Source organism: Vitis vinifera, chromosome 17 (genome assembly GCF_030704535.1).
Source record: "Vitis vinifera cultivar Pinot Noir 40024 chromosome 17, ASM3070453v1".
NCBI classification, from domain to species: Eukaryota; Viridiplantae; Streptophyta; class Magnoliopsida; order Vitales; family Vitaceae; genus Vitis; species Vitis vinifera.
The window spans coordinates 11,213,218-11,233,456 of record NC_081821.1 but is presented as its reverse complement, the minus strand read 5'-3'; the positions used below and the strand labels follow the sequence as shown (position 1 = coordinate 11,233,456).

Here is a 20,239-nt window from a genome sequence, read left to right as displayed (position 1 = left end):
TTTGATCTCTGAATAGATTGAGTGAAATACTGAACTGATATATAATTCTGGACCAGTGGACAGACATTATTCCAGTCACATTTCAATACAAGTATTGTTCTTTGCTAGATGAAAGCATTTGTTTTATGTCTTCCTGACTTTTATGCTTCAAAGTGGCAATTGAAGATGGTGCAAAATGGCATTCTCCTACCTCAAAAATATAGGCCACTATAGAATCAACCTCCAAAATATAAACCTCAAAAGTCCTTATTGCATTAGAAAAATATATGCAATAAGAAAAGGATTCCCCTTATGAGTCATTATCAACCCCAGCATAATTTACTCGAAGATTTCATAATACAAAATAAGCTCCTTGCTGATAACTCAAACATAGGCTTTCTTCTTAGTTTGGAGTTGAGAACAATATTATACCATCACTGCAAAAAAAAAAAAAAAAAAGGGCTTCTGGGGAAACTGTTGTTCTGGTTGATGCTTTGATCATTTTATCGAATCACGACGAATCCTTATTTGGATCATAAAGTATCCTCCACTAGGTAGCTTAGTTTTGGAACTATTGATATTCTCCAAATTTAATGAATTAAACAACTTGATGATTACATTCTATTAGGACACTGGAAGCATTCACTCTATCCCTAGTCATTCTTGCCTGAGAAAAGTGAAGCAAAAACCATTAAAAGGGAAACATCTAAATACAGACAATCCTAGTGATTGAATTAACGAAAGAGTAAGATCATACTTGTTCCCAATTCGTGCTCATGGTAATGGCTAAAAGCAACAATGCTTGTAGACCGCTCCCACAGGTGATTCCCATCCAAAGCCCATGCAGGAGAAGATGAGCATCAATAAGACAAAGATGGAAATATATATGCTTGCTAAGAAAATGAAACTTTTACACACCTTTCCTCCAATGGACAAGACAAAATTGAGGATGATTGTTGAAAGAAGACCCACAAGGTAGTAAGCGGCAACATTTATAAAAGCACCAATCTTCTGCCAACCACATCCTCTAGCAGTACATATTGATCAATTTTTTGTGATATTCATAACTAAACTAAAAAAAAATGGTTTTGTTTTAATGGGAAAAGAGTACTAGAAAATAATGAATTATTACTTTATTCTTTTTATGGCTTTTAATGCAGATAGGAGCTAATGTTGGATGATAGAATCAAGATCAGACCTGAAAGTTGTTGATTTTCATGCAACGATTCTTGGTGAAAAATTAGAGAAAAACAAAAAGAAAACATACAGATTTAATGTGGTTTGGCAGATTGTCTACGTCCACAAGAATAAGGAAGAAGACTTTCACTGTATCTCAATTAGGGTTACATAAAAGGGTATTTGCCCTTTTTTTCTCCATATGTCTTTCACTCAATATGAGCCACATACTACAACAAAAGCACACCCTGGATTCCATCCATAAAGTTATATATAGCAAGAACGGGCATTATGGATGCTAGATATGTCACAACTTCCTCTTCATTGGTGTACAAATATCCCCACACGCCTCACACCGCAACTGCAAGTAGGCTTAGTAACAGGCCCTCTGTAATGGCCAGGAATATCACAACCTGTATTGCAATTTGTGCAGCCCGTGGTCTCTCTACACCTAATTCATTTGAAACTCTCATGCTTTAGAGCCAAGAGATGGAGAATGGTCACAATAAATTTAAAACAGTATGGGCAATGAATTATCATATGATCATGTTACACTAGAAGTATACCTCACTGCACTGCCAAAACCAAAGGGAATTCTGAATACCACTAAGCTTGTGTTTAGACTGGAGGAGAAATTATTGGTGTTATCAATGGAAGACTCATACATCAAATGAAATTAAGTTAAAGGCAATTTACATGATTCTATGAGGCTTTATCTATATCTAGGATATATGGAACACAAACCTGATTGACATCATTGATGCTTCTAGATTTGGGTTGGGAAAAAGTCCAGACATGAGAACCAAAAACTCATATGACCAGAACTCCAAGCTGATACAAGGCATGGGTACAATCAGATTAAGCAGAAGTATTTGAAATTTTTGTATGACTTTGAGGAGCTTTGATGTTATTGTAAACGGATAATTTTATGGTACGAGAAAGAATCAGACTCACCAGACCATAAGAGCAGAAGGAATTGCTAATCTAATAAAGCTAAGGAGATTTTTCATGCCCTCCTTGGAGAATCCTGTCCAAGTCTTTTGACATGCAGGCGAAAACTTTATATAAATTCCCAAAATCAGCACATTGATCCATTAAAAGATGGCATTGGACAAGGTAACACCTCTATTACCAAAGCAAATTTTGAAAACCAAAGTCCAACACATGAGGATATGAACTAAACTTGTAAATCCAGTACTAATTGTTGATGGCCACACATTATTTTAAGCCTGTAGAAATCTGAGTTGGCACTGAAAGATGCCATAAGAAAAAATACTAGGTATAAACCAACGAGCATAAATTCCAATTTGCATTGAAATTTTCGGGTTTTGGCCAACCATTTTGAACATTTGAGTTGTATAGGCCCGGATGAATGCTATTGGAATGCACATTAGCATAAGAACGAGTAGAACCCTATGCATGTATATACCTAGCATATGATACTGTTTTGCTCCATAGGCTTGTCCACATAATGTTTCTGGTGGACTTCCCATTCTTAGCTATTCACAATGAGAGTTAAGATATTAGACTCTTTTGACTATGTATGTATGTATGTATCTAAATTCTTGGCCTAAACATTTTCTGAATGAACCGAGACAAAGAAGAAATTACAAGATCCACTCTGAACATACATAAAGACCAGAAGCTTATGTACATAAATTAATTTAAACTTTGGAAGATGGGTTAGTAGAAAATCTCGTATGTTGGGGTGCAACAACGCCCACTCTTAAGTCAAAGGATGGGTCATCAACACTAATAGAACTTTCAGATGAGATGGTCAAAGTAAGATCTAAGGAAATAGTTAACTTTTCTTTCATGGAGATTGTGAGTGTTTAGCGAGGTTGGTAATTCCGAACAAAATTCCTAAGTGTCTTCTAACTTAGTTTTTCCAATTCTTCTTCGGACTACTTGACATTTGAAGATTAAGACTTTGGATTTGCTAAGAGGCCAAGGTATGTAGCCGAGTGTGTGTTGAATGAATTCAAATCAATCATTTTTTTCAACATGTTGGTTGCCTTGAATTATTTTAAAAAATGTAAAAGAAGTTAGGAGAAATAATTTTTGGTAAAAGTTGTAAGTTCCCATGTTTCTGGATTGATCCAAGTGTAGGGGTAGATCAATCCAAATAACTTCTTTTTGAGATCTTTTCTCAACCCTTGGATTAAGGGTTTCATTCTCATTTAAAATCAACTTTTTCCCATTTCTGGATGAGAGAGATTGTAGTAGTTATGAGAAAGAGCTCCTCATTCCTTACCATTTTGAGGTTGTTTGCATACCAAGAAAATCTCGTCCAAGCTTTCCAAGAAAATTTTTAAATGAATTTTTTAAAAAGAAAAATGAGTTGATTCCTTAAACATTCATCTCTTATTCTTTTGGGTTTGTGTAAAAACTCATTTTCTTCTTATGTGGATTTAAGAAGAGATTGAGATCGAGTTTGGTGTGGACTCCAAGTGTGCTCTAAAAGAAGAAGGTGAGAAGCTAAAAGTGAAAGGTACTAGTCAAGTAATCTAAGAAGGATTGATAGGCTTGAGATAGGTAAAACCTTGTATTGAGTTTTTGTTCTTCATAGTGGAGATTTTCAATTGATTGTAAGCCCATGGTTTTTATTTCTTTGGAGGTTTTCCATGTAAATTTTGGTGTTGCCTCATTATCTTTAATTCTCCTTTTCATTTCATTTTCAGTTTTAGCTTTCTTTAATAATTTGGATATCTAAGTTTTGGGAATGTTGAGATAAACCGGGTATGAGTTGCCTTTTAAGCTGTTTATGATTTTTTATCATAGGAATATTGAGATATCATGCTCTTGTTATTAATTAGAGACTGTTTTAAGGTTTTTGTTGAGGAGTCTTGAAACATGTGCATGTGAATTGCATTTTATTCTTATTGGGGTGTGTTATTGCATTCATATTTCTATGTGTTTTCTAATTTGTGTTTCTTAGAGTTTGTAAAGAGAAAAAAAAATTGTAAAGATTGTTAAGCTTTGTTAACATGTGTTGGGAAACTTTTAAATTGGTCTAAAACACCTATTCACCATCCTCCTCCTTCCCCCCTTTAGGTGTGTTCTATCATTAAGATTCACCTTTCAGAGATCATACTTATAAGTGACCATATTTTATAGATAATGTTGCATAGAGTCTATGATTTAGAGGCCAAATATTTTTAGAAATGTTATAAATTTTGGATTTGATGATTCATCTTTCAATAAATTGGTAGCTCATAGTCTCTTTCTACCAGAAAAAGAAAAAGAAAAAACTTTTCTTTCTACCTAAAAGGATCATTAAGATTTAGAGTGTGTTTGGTAGTGATTTTAAGAAATGTTTTTACCATTTTTAACACTTGAAAAATAAAAAATTTCAAGGGTTAAAAAGGCTAAAAACACTTCCTAGAATCACTACCAAACACACTCTTAATAACCTAGGATTCTATAATTGTTTTTCTTCGTTATTAATCATAATGATGAAAAGAAAATTAGGATTTGATAACCCCATACACAAAATCTATAATAATATTTTTTTTCTTATAGTACTTCATTGTTAGTGACTCAATCCACCAACATGAAAACAAGTCCTACTTTTACACAAAAGAATCAAAGTAGTAGTGAAGTAAGCATAGAAGAGTAGAAGAAGCCTTATACCATGAAGCTAAAACCAATGACTCCTACAAATGAAGTGGCAATGGAAGCACTTGATAGAGAAAGCTCCCCAAGATGGCCAACAAACATGATAGATATCATCTGTAAACTGTACTACAACAAACTAACCATAACCAAAGGCCCTACTAATTTCATTTGCTGCTTCAGCTCTGCCATAGCCTCTGATTTATCACAGCATTTCTTTGTTGATTCTCCACCAAATCCAACACCATTTTCATCCCTAGGAATGAGAGGAGATTCAAGACCACATTTGAAGCCTTCTCCATCCATCTGAGCCCTTGTTGTTCTTGAAATCTCAAGAAAATGGAGGATGGGAAATATTTTTAATATACTTGCCAAATGCATGCTATATTGGACTACTTTTTGCATTTTAGTTGTTAATAGCTCATCCCTTTATGTAGTAAAAACCTTGGAATTGAGATCATAAAAGCTCTAAGATGAGTATGTGTTGTGAGATAGTTAACTCTCATTATAAAAGCCTTCAATTAAGATGAACTGACTATTAATCTTAGGGATAGCTGAGCCTCAAAATAAGGATGATATCAAACTACTGTATGGAATGATTAAACCCTAAGATAAAATTAATATGACCATGAATATAGTACGATAGATTTAACTTAACCTCGGTAATAATTAATTAATTTTTAGATGAGATCATGAATACTTTTGTGATATTTCACATTGGATAGGATAGAAAGTTCCTAATGCTATATAAGTATGGGATCCTTTTAACCTTGTAGACTCATTTTAAGCCGTGAGGGCCCTTTTAGGCTCAAAGCAGACAATATTTACATGATTAAGTGCAAGTCATTACAAATGGTATCAAAGTCGATCTCCGACCCCGATGTGAAGGTTTGTTTGGCCCTATGAGTTGTGTTTGTCTATTTGGTCTCACAATCCCATAGGACACAACGAGAACACTATGTTTGCATAGGGAGGTGTTTATGATATCCCACATTGGATATAAAAGAAAGTTATTAGTGATATATATGTATAGGAGCCTCTTAACCCTATAAAAGCGTTTTAAAGCCTTGATGGCCCTTTTAGGCTTAAAACGGACAACATCTACACAGTTGGGTGGAGAGGTAGTTACAAAATTATATCAAAGTCGATTCCCGACTCCGTTGTAGGGGTTTGTTTGACCCTATAATCCTATGGGACATAATGATGATGTTGTGTCTAAATGGGGTATGTTTGTGATATCTCACATCAAATAGGGGAGAAAGTTTGTAACACTACATAAGTATGAGTTTTTTTTAAGCATGTAGACGCGTTTTAAAGCCCTGAGAACCTCTTTGGATCCAGAACAGACAATATTTATACAGTTGGGTGCAAGTTGTTACAAATATTTGTGATATCTTATATAGGATAGGGGAGAAAGTTCTTGACACTATGTAAGTATAGGTTCCTCTTAACCATGTAGACACGTTTTAAAGTCGTGAGAGCTCTTTTAGCTCTAGAGTAGACGATATCTACATGGTTGGGTGCAAGTCATTACAAACGGTATCAAAATCAATTCTTGATCTCAATGTGAGGGTTTGTTTGGCCTCATGAGGGATGTTTGTTTGTTTAATCCTACAATCCCATGGGACACAATGAGAACATTGTGTCTACATAAAGGGGTGTTTTTGATATCCCACATCAAATAGGGGAGAATGTTTCTAGCTCTAAATATGTATAGGCTTCTCTTAACCCTATAGACACATTTTAAAGTCGTGAGGGATCCTTTAGGCCTAGAGCGAACAATATCTACACAGTTGGGAGTGAGTGATTACAAATGGTATTAAAGTCGATCCCTGACTCCAGTGGAGGAGTTTATTTAGCCCCATGAGAGATGTTTGTTTGTTTGGCCTCGTAATCCTATGAGACACAACAAGGACATTGTGTTTGCATGGATATCCCATATTGGAAAGAGGAAAAAGTTTTTGGCACCATATAAGTATGGGTTCTTATTAACCTTGTAGACAAGTTTTAAAATCGTGAGGGTTCAAGGCCTATTTAGGCTCAAAGCAGACAATATCTACATGGTTAGGTGTGAGTCGTTACAACTATAAACTACTAAAAATAAGAGGACGATAAGTATCTCTTTTTTTTTCGAGAAAATGAGCAATCAATAAATAAGAAATGTATCATCCACCATTTTTAATTATCGGCTACAAAACCATGTAGATATTGTCTGCTCTGTGCCCCAAAGGGATCCTCACAGCTTTAAAACAAATCTACATGATTAAGAGGAGCTTCTACATATATAGCATTTGGAACTTTCTCACCTATCCGATGTGGAACATCACAAAGACTCCCTCATGCAGATACAATGTTTTCTTTATATCCCATGGGATTGTGGGGCTAAACAAATAAACACCTCCTACAAGGCTAAACAAACCCCCACACCAAGGATAGGGATCGGCTATGATATCATTTGTAATGATTTGCACTCAATCATGTAGATATTATTCGCTTTATACTCAAAGGGGTCTTCACGGCTTTAAAACACATCTATATGGTTAAGAGAAGTCTCTACATATATAGTGTCAAAAACCTTCTCCCTTATCTAATGTAAGATATCACACAAAAACCTTGGAGAATTAAGCTTCACGAATTTATTTCTCACCTAACATAATATCATACACAATATTTATTATTAACATTTATCTAAAGGTATAAATTTGACAATCCTAAAAATATTTGATTTAGTATTAGTAATCTTAATTACTCTTCTATGTTAATATTATTATCAATAATATTATTTTCAACTTCCTAAACAATAATAAATTAATTTAGTGAATTTTCAAATTTTTATAAAATTCATATTCCTTCCCAATCTTACCCTATCTATTGATTTCTTTATATACTTAAATTGAATTATAGCTTGTACCAAAAACTGTTATTATTATTATTATTATTTTTCAAAGTATTCCTTCCATCCGGTGCACACCCTTTTCTTTCTTTTTCTTTTTTTCTTCCTTCTTTGTTAACCCTAACACCTTACACGCACAGCCTGCTTTTTATTTATGTATTTTTTTTTTCACGTATTTTTTTCTTTTTTGCTAGTTGTTGTTTTCTCTACACTTCCATAAATCACCCAACACACAATAAAATCATGTAATTCTTCTTCTTCACGTAAACCCTATTCTATTTTATTTCATAAATTTCATTAGTTAGACCTATTCATCTAAAAAATTCGAATTTTCCTATTTCCATTAATAAAATAACTTATATTAATAATTTCCAATATTTTGATCTAAAAAATTTATAATAAACTAACTTTAGTCTTGATCGAAATCTTCCAAAGAAATCATTTGTTTTAATAATTAAAAAATCTAAAATAATAATTTAAAAGTTAAAATCTTACCTGAAAAATCTGAACTTTAAACCCTAGACCTCCAAACCTTCAACTCTATATTCTCAAATTTTTTGATTTTTTGTTAATAGGGTTTTTTTAATAGAAAAGACAAAGAAAGAAAAAAAAATCTAATTTATACCTATGACTATTAGAAGCAAAAAAACCCTTTTATCCTTCATGAAGTTAATTAATTAATTTATTATTTTACCCCTAAAATTAATTTGAGGTGGTACATATGATTTTTCCAAAAACTCTTTTAAAAGAATCATCTATCAATTGCTTATCCATTATAAGCAATTTTTATAAAAAGGCTTTATAAATTTGTTAAATGCCTTATTTTTCTTAATTTTTTTTTTTTATGCTAGGAATGCTTTTAAAAGTACTTTTAGCATAAAAAACACTTTTGAAAAAAGTTAAGTGTCAATTGAAAAATCATTTGTTATGCTTCCTAAAAATACACTTGACAATTGATTCTTCCAAAAACACTTATTACTAAAAGTATTTTAAATAAAAATACTATCAAATGCACTAATGCATTTGAAAAGGCTCTATTTGAAATGTTTTTAATTAAAATATTTTTTCTAAAAATGAATTTTTAGAAAAATCGTACAGGAAATATTACTAAGTGAATTTTATTTTATTTTTTAAATATTTTCTAAATTTTATTACTTATTCCTTAAATTTTTAACTAAGTAGAGGAAAATAAAATATTTGACCTTTTTTAAATATTAAAAGTAATCATTGATTTTTCTTTATTTTTAAATACTTAATAGAAATGAAATATTAAAAAGAATAAATAACTTAATATTTAACAATATTAAATATCATTTAATTTTAAATAAAAATTTAAAATTAAATGAAAAACAAATGCCACCTAATTCTTTTAAAATCTGCCTCCTTCCAATCCCTTGAACCAACCAATGCAGAAAGCTGTGAAAAACTCTATTGCATTAAAGAGAAAGTTAAAAACATCAAATCCTACCTCAAGAAAATTAAAGAAAATGATTCTATGAAAAATGAGATAAAAAATTAAATCTATTTTTCATTTGCTTTCATTTTTTTTTTTTTTTTCTATATTTCATATCTACTTTTTCTTTACTTAAATTTTTTTAAAAATTGAACATAGAATAAAATTTCCCTTCGTTATTAATCAGAAATCATCTCATCTTCAACTTCCCTAACTCACGTAGCTATTAACCTTTTCGAATACTTCTAAGAACACAATCTTCCTCAATAGGGCACCAACACACAAAAATTAGGAATAGAATTTCAAATTTTATCACGGATAACAGTTAATTTTCAAAATAATTGGCATAGCAACCCAATTTATAAGGATATTTTAGTCATATTTTTTAAAATTGTTTTTAAGTTGAGGACTAAAAAACAGTAATTTTTAAAAATAAGTTTCAAGAAATATGATTGATCAATGTTTTCCTTTTATTTTTAAAAATCAATGAAAACAATTCGTACTTATTCTCTAAAAATTATTTTTTATTTTATTGTGTTTTTAAAATTGTTTTCAGAGAACAATGATGAAATAGTGTTAGAAATTTTTTAAAATAATATTGTGTTTTCTTTTCAACATGTTGTCTTTTTTATCAATATAAGAACTTTTGAAAATATTATTGTTTAATAAAAGAGAAATTTCTTATATTCCCTTAAGGTGAATGATTTTGGAAAGATGACAACGACTTTTTGTTTGTTAATTTTGGACAAAAAATCACAATCTCAACTCCATCATAGTTTGAACCGGATCAACAAGCAATTGACCCCATCCACATTTTCTTAAAGAAAAGTCTTAGAAGGCAAATTACGTGTTGCCTGTGCTCTGCCATTAATAAGATTGTCGCCTTGAACCACCCTTTTTCTTATTTGATATTGTTTCTACTTCGTAGGTGGATTCTTAACTTGGGTTGCAGTATCAAACACCCAAAATTATGTTGTAGTTATGGGGAGTAGGCAGGAGTTTGATAGATTTGGCAATGCTGACTTCATCGGTTTGCTTTTGGATTTCCTCATTTTTAACTTATAAAAATTGAATCAAGCTTTTAAAACTTATATATTTTATAATTTATATTTATTCCTATGTATATTTTATAATTTCTAATCTTGCATTAGGTATTTAGAGCTTTTGGGGCTTAGAGGGTTAGGGCTTCGATGAAGAATGAAGGCAAACAAGGGAAGGAGGGAGTTTAAATTTACCCTTAATTAGTCAATCACGTGTGCAACACTAGACATTTTCATCCAAAAAGCTTAGAGTGTAATGTGTTCGATTTTAAACATGATTGAGCAATATATAAAATAAGCGATATATCGAGAAAGTAAAAGGTATTAAATCCTTATACTAATTTAACTTTTTTTTTTCTTAAAAAACTGGCCTATAACACACCTTTATTCAATCCAATCCCATGGATGGCAAGTTGATTAAGAAATAAAGATTGTCACTTTTGGAAGAAAATTGAGTGGCCATGGTGAGATTCATGAATCTAATCCTGAAGAAAATGCAACCATCTAAACGATATGGTCAAAAAGGGTTTTGGCTGTTTCCTCACCAATTGTGCCCATCCATCAAACTTTGATACTGCAAGTTGCAAAAACCACTATAAGCTCACCCCCAGTCGGAATCACTCAGAAGGAAAAAACTGGAATGCAGACAATATTCAAGTGAAAATCTGTTCCAATACCCTGATTGACAGCTGTATATTTCTTTCCAAGTGATGGCTTATGACCATGACCAACCTCATCCCTGTCCTAAAAAAAAGAAGAAGAAGATAAGGTTAGATAAGATTATTGCCACACAGCTGCAAATATTAAGAAAACTTCATGATTAATCCATTCAACCTGAAATTAACAACTGCAACACTGTTTGGTGCTAACATTGGAAACTCCATTTTGTGTAGATGTACAGCGCAACTATAAGAAATTGCCTAAAGCAAGAAAAATACATATATAAAAACACCATATTTATTCTGGCAAAATTTATGAACATATCCCAGGAATTGGACTGAAGGAAAAAAAAAATGCTAGATAATCGACTCTCTCAAACAGACTGAATACAGTGGAGAAGAGAATGTGCCATGATTGCTGCTGGAAGCCATGTCATCCAAATGAAAGTGGTTGCTCAAAAAATAAATTTCAGAGCACATTGAGATCATAATTGCTGATCAAGGTAAGGGTCTCTGGGACCAGGTCCTAAATACCCTGAAACACTCTGGCTTACACCTGAAACAACACTACCCAACCAGGAGGTGCTGCGTGTCAACCAACCAGTCTCTGTTTGTTCTTTCACCTCAAGCAAGCTCTTCTGTTCTTCCTCCACAAGAATATCAAGCCACCTCTTGGCCATGAAAACCTTAACAGCTTCAACTCCTTCATTCACAACCTCCATAGGGGGAATAACAAGAGGGTTTTGGTCCAAGTTGAGCTTGTTCAGATTGTCAAGCCGGCCAAAAGTATCAGGAAGAGCTTGGATTTGGTTGTTGCTGAGATCAAGTTCCCTCAGGTTTGTTAAATCACCAATTGTTTCAGGAAGTTCTGTGAGGTCACTGAAATTACTACTCAGATTGAGGGTCTCGAGATTAGTCAATCTCCCTATCGCAGATGGAAGGCCACGGAGCTCATTGAAGTGGGCATCAAGATGGCACAAAGACCTCATTTCACCAATGGAAGTGGGAAGGGAACGGATCTTGTTCAGATTGATTGAAAGCCTCTTTAAATTCACTAATTCATACCCAATATTAGTTGGCAAATATGCCAGGTTGTTGAAGCTCACATCCAGCTCGACCAATGACCTGGAGCAAATCAAGATGAAAAACTAAATAGGTCGGCAAAAAGGGGGGGGTGTTGGGGAGGAAAGAAGAAAGAAAGAAGCAAAATCTGAAACGAGAACATCAAGTCTATGATCAAACAAAATTACCTGCAATGACAAATGCTATCAGGTAAGGCAAGCAGCTTGTTCCCAGAGGCATCCAAGATCTTCAAATTAACCAACAACCCAATAGAGTCCGGAAGCAACTCTAAAAGATTTGAAGAAAGATTAAGCTCCTCGAGATTTTCTAGTGTGGCTATCGAATCAGGAATGAACTGTTTCCCTCACATGGGAACCCCAAGTATCAGGAAGAGATTATGAAAAGCTAAAACCTCAGCCAAATAATTTTTTTCCACATCATAACAAGTCCGTGAATTCAATATTTCAATTTTCTTCTAAATATGATAATCCCATAGTTGCAAGGACAAGTCTGCATCACACAAATAGTTGTTCTTTGCCAACATATTATGCTACAAACATTTGCATCCAAACACAAAGAAACACATATATATTGATCTCAGGTACAGGTGTTGGGCAGGAATAACTTTACATTAAAATATCATTTATTATAAGATAAAATGAAATTTCAACAAATAAAAACGGAAAGGAAAAACATCTTAACACAACAAACACACAAACATGTATAACAAAGAAAGAACATTCAACTACAAAACAAAGCATAAATGTAAAACAAAACAACATAGAAGTTCATACACAGTATTTAAAAAGTTACATGCACCAATGATAAACAAGAGTGGTTTTAACAATTCTAAATGATCCCTAAATGACAACTGCATTTAGAGACCTTGGTGTGACCAAATCTAACAAGACTTCCATCTAGGCATGCATTTTGATGGTCAGACAAACAGAAGGCATTCTATATCATGTTAAATTGGATAGTTCTATGTATATTTAGCTAAGGATCTGTGCATTTTTTTTTCTCATTAAAAAAAAAAGGGGAAAAAAAATCTGTGCATCACAACATTGTAGAATTTGCAAGAATCATCCATAAGAAGCATACATGATCTAGCCTAACAGATTGCTGCATTGCCCCTATCAACAACTAGCATATAAATGAAATGTGCTCAACTAATTAAATCAAAAGAGAGAAACACGGTAATAATATATATATAAAAGGGAACCCAAAGTCCATCCATTCCAACTAATTAAATCAAAAGAGAGAAACATGGTAATATTAACCAAAAGCCATCACTCCAAAGTCCATATCTTTTGTGCATCTCTTGAACCCAATCTAGAGGAAGTTGCAACACCCATCTGTTAATTCTTTTATGTCAGTGAGAGGGCCTAAAACGCAGGGAGGAAGCCGAAAGAAGGCAAGTTGAGCTTAACTTAAGTTCAATCAAGACCAAGCATGATAAAATTTCTAAGCCAATCCCACAGCACAACAATTGGACCTTTTACACCCATGACAAAGGGTCCTATACCCTGAAATGTTCCCTCCTGCAGGGGTTAGCCATCTTTCTTTTTCCCCACTAATCCAAGACTAGGATGGAAAATTATTCCTAATTGATAAATAAAGAATGGATTTCCACGGAGCCAAGCAAACCCTAAGGGTGTGTTTAGTTGGTCAGCATCTAAATTCAAAAATGGAAGTGAGGATGAGATCCTCTTCTAATTTTGATTAAAATCAGAAATTGAAGATTCCCCTCAAAAAATTTGTTACCATTCTAGCATTTGGATATTGTAGGAACTGATACAGAAGAAAATAAAATTAAACTCTCTACATTCCCCTTTTCATTCCATTGAATAAATACCATGTCTTATATGAGTACAACATTCTAATTTTGAACATATTCCATATACAACAGAGGCAGAAGTAACCATGCGTACTTCAGAACATGAGAATCTTATAAGTAGAAATGAGATTTTTGTCTCCGAGAATCTTATTCGCGGAAATGAGATATTCATCCCCTAGTTAAGTTTCTCACAAAATAAACATGCCCTAGCGAAATGCAGACAATAGTAGACTAGAACAATGAATTCTAATTAAGCCCCCGTACTTTGGCTGAGGAGTAAACAGGCGGGGTGGGATAAGTCTAGTGTTTGAATCTCGCTTCATGTATAATGGGAAAAAGAGTCCTGCCAGTGAACTGGGCAAATTGTATTCATGCATAAGTGCTGAACTGCCTAAGAACACCATTCACGAGCAGGGGAAAAACGGGATTTTCCTAGACTCATGAAATAGGAAATCCAGTAATGACTAATAAATTTTCAATCAGACAAACAGACGGTGAAACACGGATGCTTACTGATTCATATAATTGCAAATAACAATCCGATCGACAAAAATGGTTGCATTCAATCAACTCAAAGCAAAAGAAGTACCGAATTACAGCATCAGCCATCCATTTCACACGCAATAAAGAGTATGATCACTTGAACTGTTCTAAACAAATTATTCAAATTTAAGATCTAAACTAACCTCAAGTTGATTGCAAGAGAGATTGAGCGCAACCAAGCTACGAATCTTCCCAAACGCTTCTGGCAAAAACCGCAACCGCCGACCAGATAGATCCACTCTCTCTAACCCTTTTCCAGACGCCTCTTGCAAGACCCCAACAACCTCCTCATTCGTCTCCTCCTTCACGGGCAAATGCTCCACGTCATCGGCAAAAGCCGATGCTGACTCGTAAAGCTTGACCAGCCTCTCCTCTGCCTCCTTCAACAACTTCTCGTATGCCTCGTGCATCTCATCCAGCTGCACCACAGCCTTGTAAATCTGCTTCTCCTTCTCCGCCGCCTGCCGGCATTCCTGCTCCTTCTCCGCCTGATGCGCCCTGAACTGCAGCCGCTCGATGCTCGACGGCCGAGGCGAGAGCACGATTTCCTCGAGCTGCTTCGACAGTCGGGAGTCGATTTCCACGATTTTGGCCTTGGCTTTGTCGACTGCCTCGTGATCGGGTCGTTCACCGAGGGTTTGGAGGACAGATCGGGTTTGGGCGACGTCGGAGATAGCAAGAGTCATGGAGGCCAAGATTTTGGGGTGACTAAGGTGAGGCATCTGATCGACGAGCTCACCAGATCCGCCGGTGGCAGACGTGGAAGCACCAACATCACCGGACTCGATGTCGATTTGGGATGAGTCGGAGGCGGGGGGTTTGGAACCAAGTTTAGGAAGTCGAGACATGACGTAAGAGAGAACCGGGAAGGTTTTAGGGTTTGGATCCATAGTTGATGAGCAGAAGGGAAGAAGCGGAAAACGATAATTTGTAGAGAGTGTTAAGAGCAGTTGAGATTTAGGGCGTGAAAATCGATAGACGCTCTCCCAAGCTTAACTCCTATGCTATGCTGCGGCCCTCTGGGATAGCGGAGAGTGGTGTCCGCGCGTGGATAACGCCATAACCGAAGGGTTAGCCTTGCCTCACTCCCTAGTCCCTACCTGTCACTCATAAAATGTTTAAAATAATTTTCATTGAGTCATTGACCACATCGAAATAAAATATGGCTTAAAAGTTCATTTCCAACTTATTCCAAAAACAATTTTTATCTCAACATAATTGTTTTACAAAATTAAATATTTTATAAAATTTAAAAATATCTAATAAATCACTTTAAACTATAATTCTTTTCATTTATGTTTAAATATTAAATAATTCTTTATGAAATAATTTCAAAAAACAAAGTGGGTTTTTACTCGTTATTTTGAAAAAATATAAAAATAAATTAAATTTATTTTCATTCAATTAAAAATATTTTAAAATACATATATTGTTTTACAAGTCAAATAATTATTTCTTAAAAGGATCTTTTACTAATAACATTAAAAGTTAAAAATATAAAACTAAAATATTAATTATTATTTTACTAAATCATACTAATTAAAAAATATAGATTTAAAAAAGAGTTGGAAACAAGTCAATATTATATATAGATATATATTGTTAAACACATTATAAATCATAATCTTTTAGGGTATAAACAAGAATTAGATTAAACAAAATGGGTTTCGGGTGAATGTGTCCACCAATTATTGCTTCTATAATTTTTATATTTTATATTTTTATGTTTATGTAAGAAGATTTTTTTTTATATAACTATTACTAAATTTTAATTTTGATGTAAACAAAATAAAATTTAATTTATATATATGTTTCCAAAGGTGAATGGTAACCATAATTCATTCCGATGGTGTGCATGGTGGTGAGACGGGAGTTTGATAAGTTGACGACGGGAGGGAGTGTTGCATGGTGATGGTGACGGGATCAAGTGGAAGGAGCCGGCCAAGCAACAACTCACAAACAAGAATATTACAGTTATGTCCATGGAAAGGGACTAAATGTCCCCCAGGCCTAACCTTATCCATCCAGAATTCATCTTTCTTCTACCCTTCATGAAAGAAAAGGTTCAAAGAAAATCCATTAGAACGTGGATTGTGGATTGCTTCGGCTTAACCAACGTACAAGGATGTGACCCTTTGAAAACAGCAATTAACTGCTCAAGCCCCACCCACCTCACCACACTTGTTTTGTGGGAGAATCATATGAAAGGATGGTTTTAAATCGAGAAAGTTAGGTGGTGTTTGTTTTTTATCTTAATAGAAAAAATCAAATATTTTAATTTTTTCTATTCAGCTAAAAGTAACTTATTAATACTATCCAACATAACTAAAGTGAGCTTATTATCAATAAGTTTAGTTTAATGATGTTGGTTGATGTCAATAAATTACTTTTAGCTTAATAGAAAAAACCAAAATATTTTATTTTTTCTATTCAGCCAAAAAACAAACACCACTTTAGTCTCTTTCGATAACTCTTAGGAAGGATAATAAAAATATCTTTTAATTAAAAGCTTTTAAAATTCAAAGCATTCACTTGCTTTGCTCAAGCCCCCACCACCACCACCACACTTGTTTTTTGGGAGAATTATATGATAGTATGGGTTTAAATGTGATAATTACTAGAAAAAAGAAATCATCTCTTTTTACCGTTTCGAGAAAGGATAATAATAGGCTTAAATATCTAAATTATCTTTCAACTAAAATTTTTTAAAATTCAAAGCATTCACTTGCTTCGTCGGAACATTTATGGTGTGTGAGCCTCATATTTATTCTAATTATTGATATTCAAATTTTATATCAAAATTTTGGATTGAACTATTACAATTATTATAGTATAATTTATTTTTTAAATTTACTATTTAAAACAAAAGTACTTCTAAAAAAATTTTTAAAATAAAAATTAATGTGTTTTCTTTTCTTTTCTTTTCTTTTTCATTTTTGTATTCTAATTTTTAATTTTATTAAGAAAAAAAAACAAGTTTCATAATTATATAATAAAAATGATGATTTTTTCATATATATTTAATTTTAAATTGATAAATTATGTTTTTGTATTAAATTCAAGAAATATAGACTATTTAATTTTTCATTTGGTTGGCCTAAAAATTAAAAAAAAATGATAGAGAATGCTTAATATTTTTTATTTTTTTTATAATAAAATCATTTTAAAAAAATTATATGATTTTCCTATATTTTTTTCCTTTCCATAGTGTTTTTTTTTTCCTTTTTGAGTGGATGATGTTAATACATATGATATATGATATGTTGAATATTAATATGGTATGAAAAGTGATCTATAAGATTATTACTTTTATTATAAAATATAATATATATCCCAAAAATTATCACAATTTTATTTTTATATTAATTTTTAGCACAATTTTACTCTTAAAATTAAATCTCCTTTATTACATATTATTATTTTTTTGTCCATTCACCATTTAATTATTAGTTTTTATTATTTTTTATATTATTATTTTTTTCTTTTTTTTCTTTTTCTTTTCTTTTTTTCTTTCTTTTCTCACTCCTCTCAGCATTTCTTTTTCTTTTTCATTTTTTTTTTTCTTCCCAGTCAAGAGGCCCGAGCAGATTTTTTTTTTCACCCCTTTCTCTTCTACCGGACACACCACTGGTGGCTAGCCCCCATTTCCTTCTTTTCCTCATTTTCCCTCCCTTTCTCTCTATCCAAATACCCTTCTTTTGATTCCTTTTTATTTTATTTTCTTTCATTTATTTTTATTTTACTATTATTATTTTCTACTCTCCTCTCACCATACCCATTCTCTCTCCATCCCCCACCCTCACCACCATTGCCGACCACCACCAACCACCGCCGCCCACCGTTGGCCAGTCACCCCGCCATTGTCGGCTAGCAATCCGACCATCCATAATTCTTAAAAAAAAAAGAGTAAATTTCCTTTTTACTTTATTTTGTTTTCATTTTTTTATCTTTAATTTTATTTATTTTGGTATGCATGGTAATTGATTTGGATTGTGGGCATATTTGTGAACTTCAATTTTATTGATTTGGGCCCGTTTATTTTGGATTATGAGATATTAAATTTAAGTCTAATTGAATCTATTTTATTTTGTAATATTTTGGGTTAAGCTAATTGTGTTGTATTTTGGTGATTAACTTGGAAAGTTTGGATTAAGGCGTATGATATGTGAGATATTTTTGTTGGGTTATATTTGCTAATTTGAGTCCATCTTGATTGACGAAATTTATCGGACTAATTTGAAATTTGAATTTGAGTTTAAATATTTGTTTGGAATTTTGTACATCTTTGAAGATTTACATTTGAACCATTTTTGTTTTTGCATGAGTCCATTCTGCAATTTCGTTGGTTGAGTACGGATTTATGACACATGAAGTATGAAATTTCACAGAAAAAAGTGAGACTTGAAAAGTTGTAAATGAAAGATTGAACTTGTTGTAAGCTTGTTTGGATATACGTTTTATTTCTCACTACTATTTGATTTTATTTTTATTGGTTTCTATAAATATTTGTTTGTATATATTTATTAAATGTGTAACAAATCAAAAATTTTGTTTAAATAATATGAACAATTCAGTAAATATGTTTTTAATAAAATAATGATTTTAAAATATTCTTCTTAATAAAAAAAGTTTTTTTATTAAAAAAAAAGTTTTTTTATTAATAAAAAATAGAAAAATGCTTTTAGAAAAATCCAAAAAAAAAATCTCTTTAAAAGAATTTGAAAAATTGTTTTTAATAATAATTGTCTAAAAATTTCTTTGTTTGATAAAAATTGTCAAAAAATTATTTTCTAAATAAAGTTTCTTTGTTTGATAAAAATTGTCCAAAAATTATTTTGTAAATAAAGTTTCTTTGTTTGATAAAAATTGTCCAAAAATTATTTTGTAAATAAAGTTGTCCCAAAAATGATTTTTTAATTAAAAATTATTTTTCAAATAAATTTATACTTTTTTAAATAATTCGTATGAGTCACTTTTCTTAAATGAAAATAAATCGAAATACTTTTTTTTAATAAAATTGTGAAAATTCATTCATTTATGTAAAAGCAAGTAAAAATAATTTTTTATTATCAAATTAAAATTTTGTAATAAATTCTTTTGATACAATAAGTGTAAATAACTTTTTTGAAAATTAAATACAATTGAAATTGAAAAAATAAATTGACTCTTTTTTTTTAAAAAATAAATAAATTGAAATCACTCATTCAAAATCATTTTTAATAAAATCCTTTGAAATTTCTTGAAAACTATTTTTTTAATATCTTTTTTTTATTTAGTTCAATAAATCATTTTGCATAATTCTCTTGTTATTTATTTTGTGTATTCTTGTAATTAGATTTCATCATTATTTTTGTGTATATTGATTTTCACCATGAATATACTCATTTGCATCATTATTTTTCTTGGTATCCATAATTAATTAATTAATTGTCACAATTCCCTTGATTTGTTTAATAAAGGTCGTACGTATACGGGTTTAGAGGGGTGTTACGGCTCATCATCGTATCTTCCCAATAAGTAACCTGACCCCCAGATTCAGATTCTGTTTTTGCAGACATGTATTTTCCAAATAAGGAGTTACACAAGGTTTTCTTTCTTATTTTGTTTTTCCTTTGAAAAAAATTAAAATAAGTGGGACTTCAAGTCTTTTTCTAAAAATCTATTTTTTACAAATAAATGAAAAGTGAGTCTCGCCATTTGAGTTGGGAAGCATGTGAAAAACGCGGGTCCACATATAGGTACGAAAAAAAATATGTTATAATTACAATATAAATACACTTACATTACAATAAATTACAATAAAACCTAATTGCAAAAATTTTAAAATTTTATTTTATAAAAGTGATAATTTTGTATGATCATACATGTTTCATAACATATTTATATTATGAGTTATTTCTAAAAATAAATGAAATACTAATTTGAATTTACAAGACTTGTAGCTTTTTTCTTTTTATATATACATAAATTATTAAACAATTT

At 31.9% G+C, this 20,239-nt stretch overlaps 1 protein-coding gene and 1 pseudogene across 1 annotated transcript; both read right to left on the bottom strand.

Annotated features, from left to right (window-relative positions):
- Positions 1-577: 577 nt before the first annotated feature.
- LOC100245082 (protein DETOXIFICATION 16-like) lies at positions 578-5,076 on the bottom strand (annotated as a pseudogene).
- A 5,881-nt stretch (positions 5,077-10,957) lies between these two features.
- On the bottom strand, positions 10,958-15,400 carry LOC100265719 (plant intracellular Ras-group-related LRR protein 9). The gene is made up of 3 exons (XM_002280641.5): positions 14,401-15,400; positions 12,066-12,232; positions 10,958-11,940 (listed from the first exon to the last, which is right to left on the bottom strand). The coding sequence occupies exons 1-3, from the start codon at positions 15,145-15,147 to the stop codon at positions 11,301-11,303; spliced, it is 1,554 nt and encodes a 517-aa protein (XP_002280677.1). The 5' UTR covers positions 15,148-15,400; the 3' UTR covers positions 10,958-11,300.
- Positions 15,401-20,239: the final 4,839 nt, after the last annotated feature.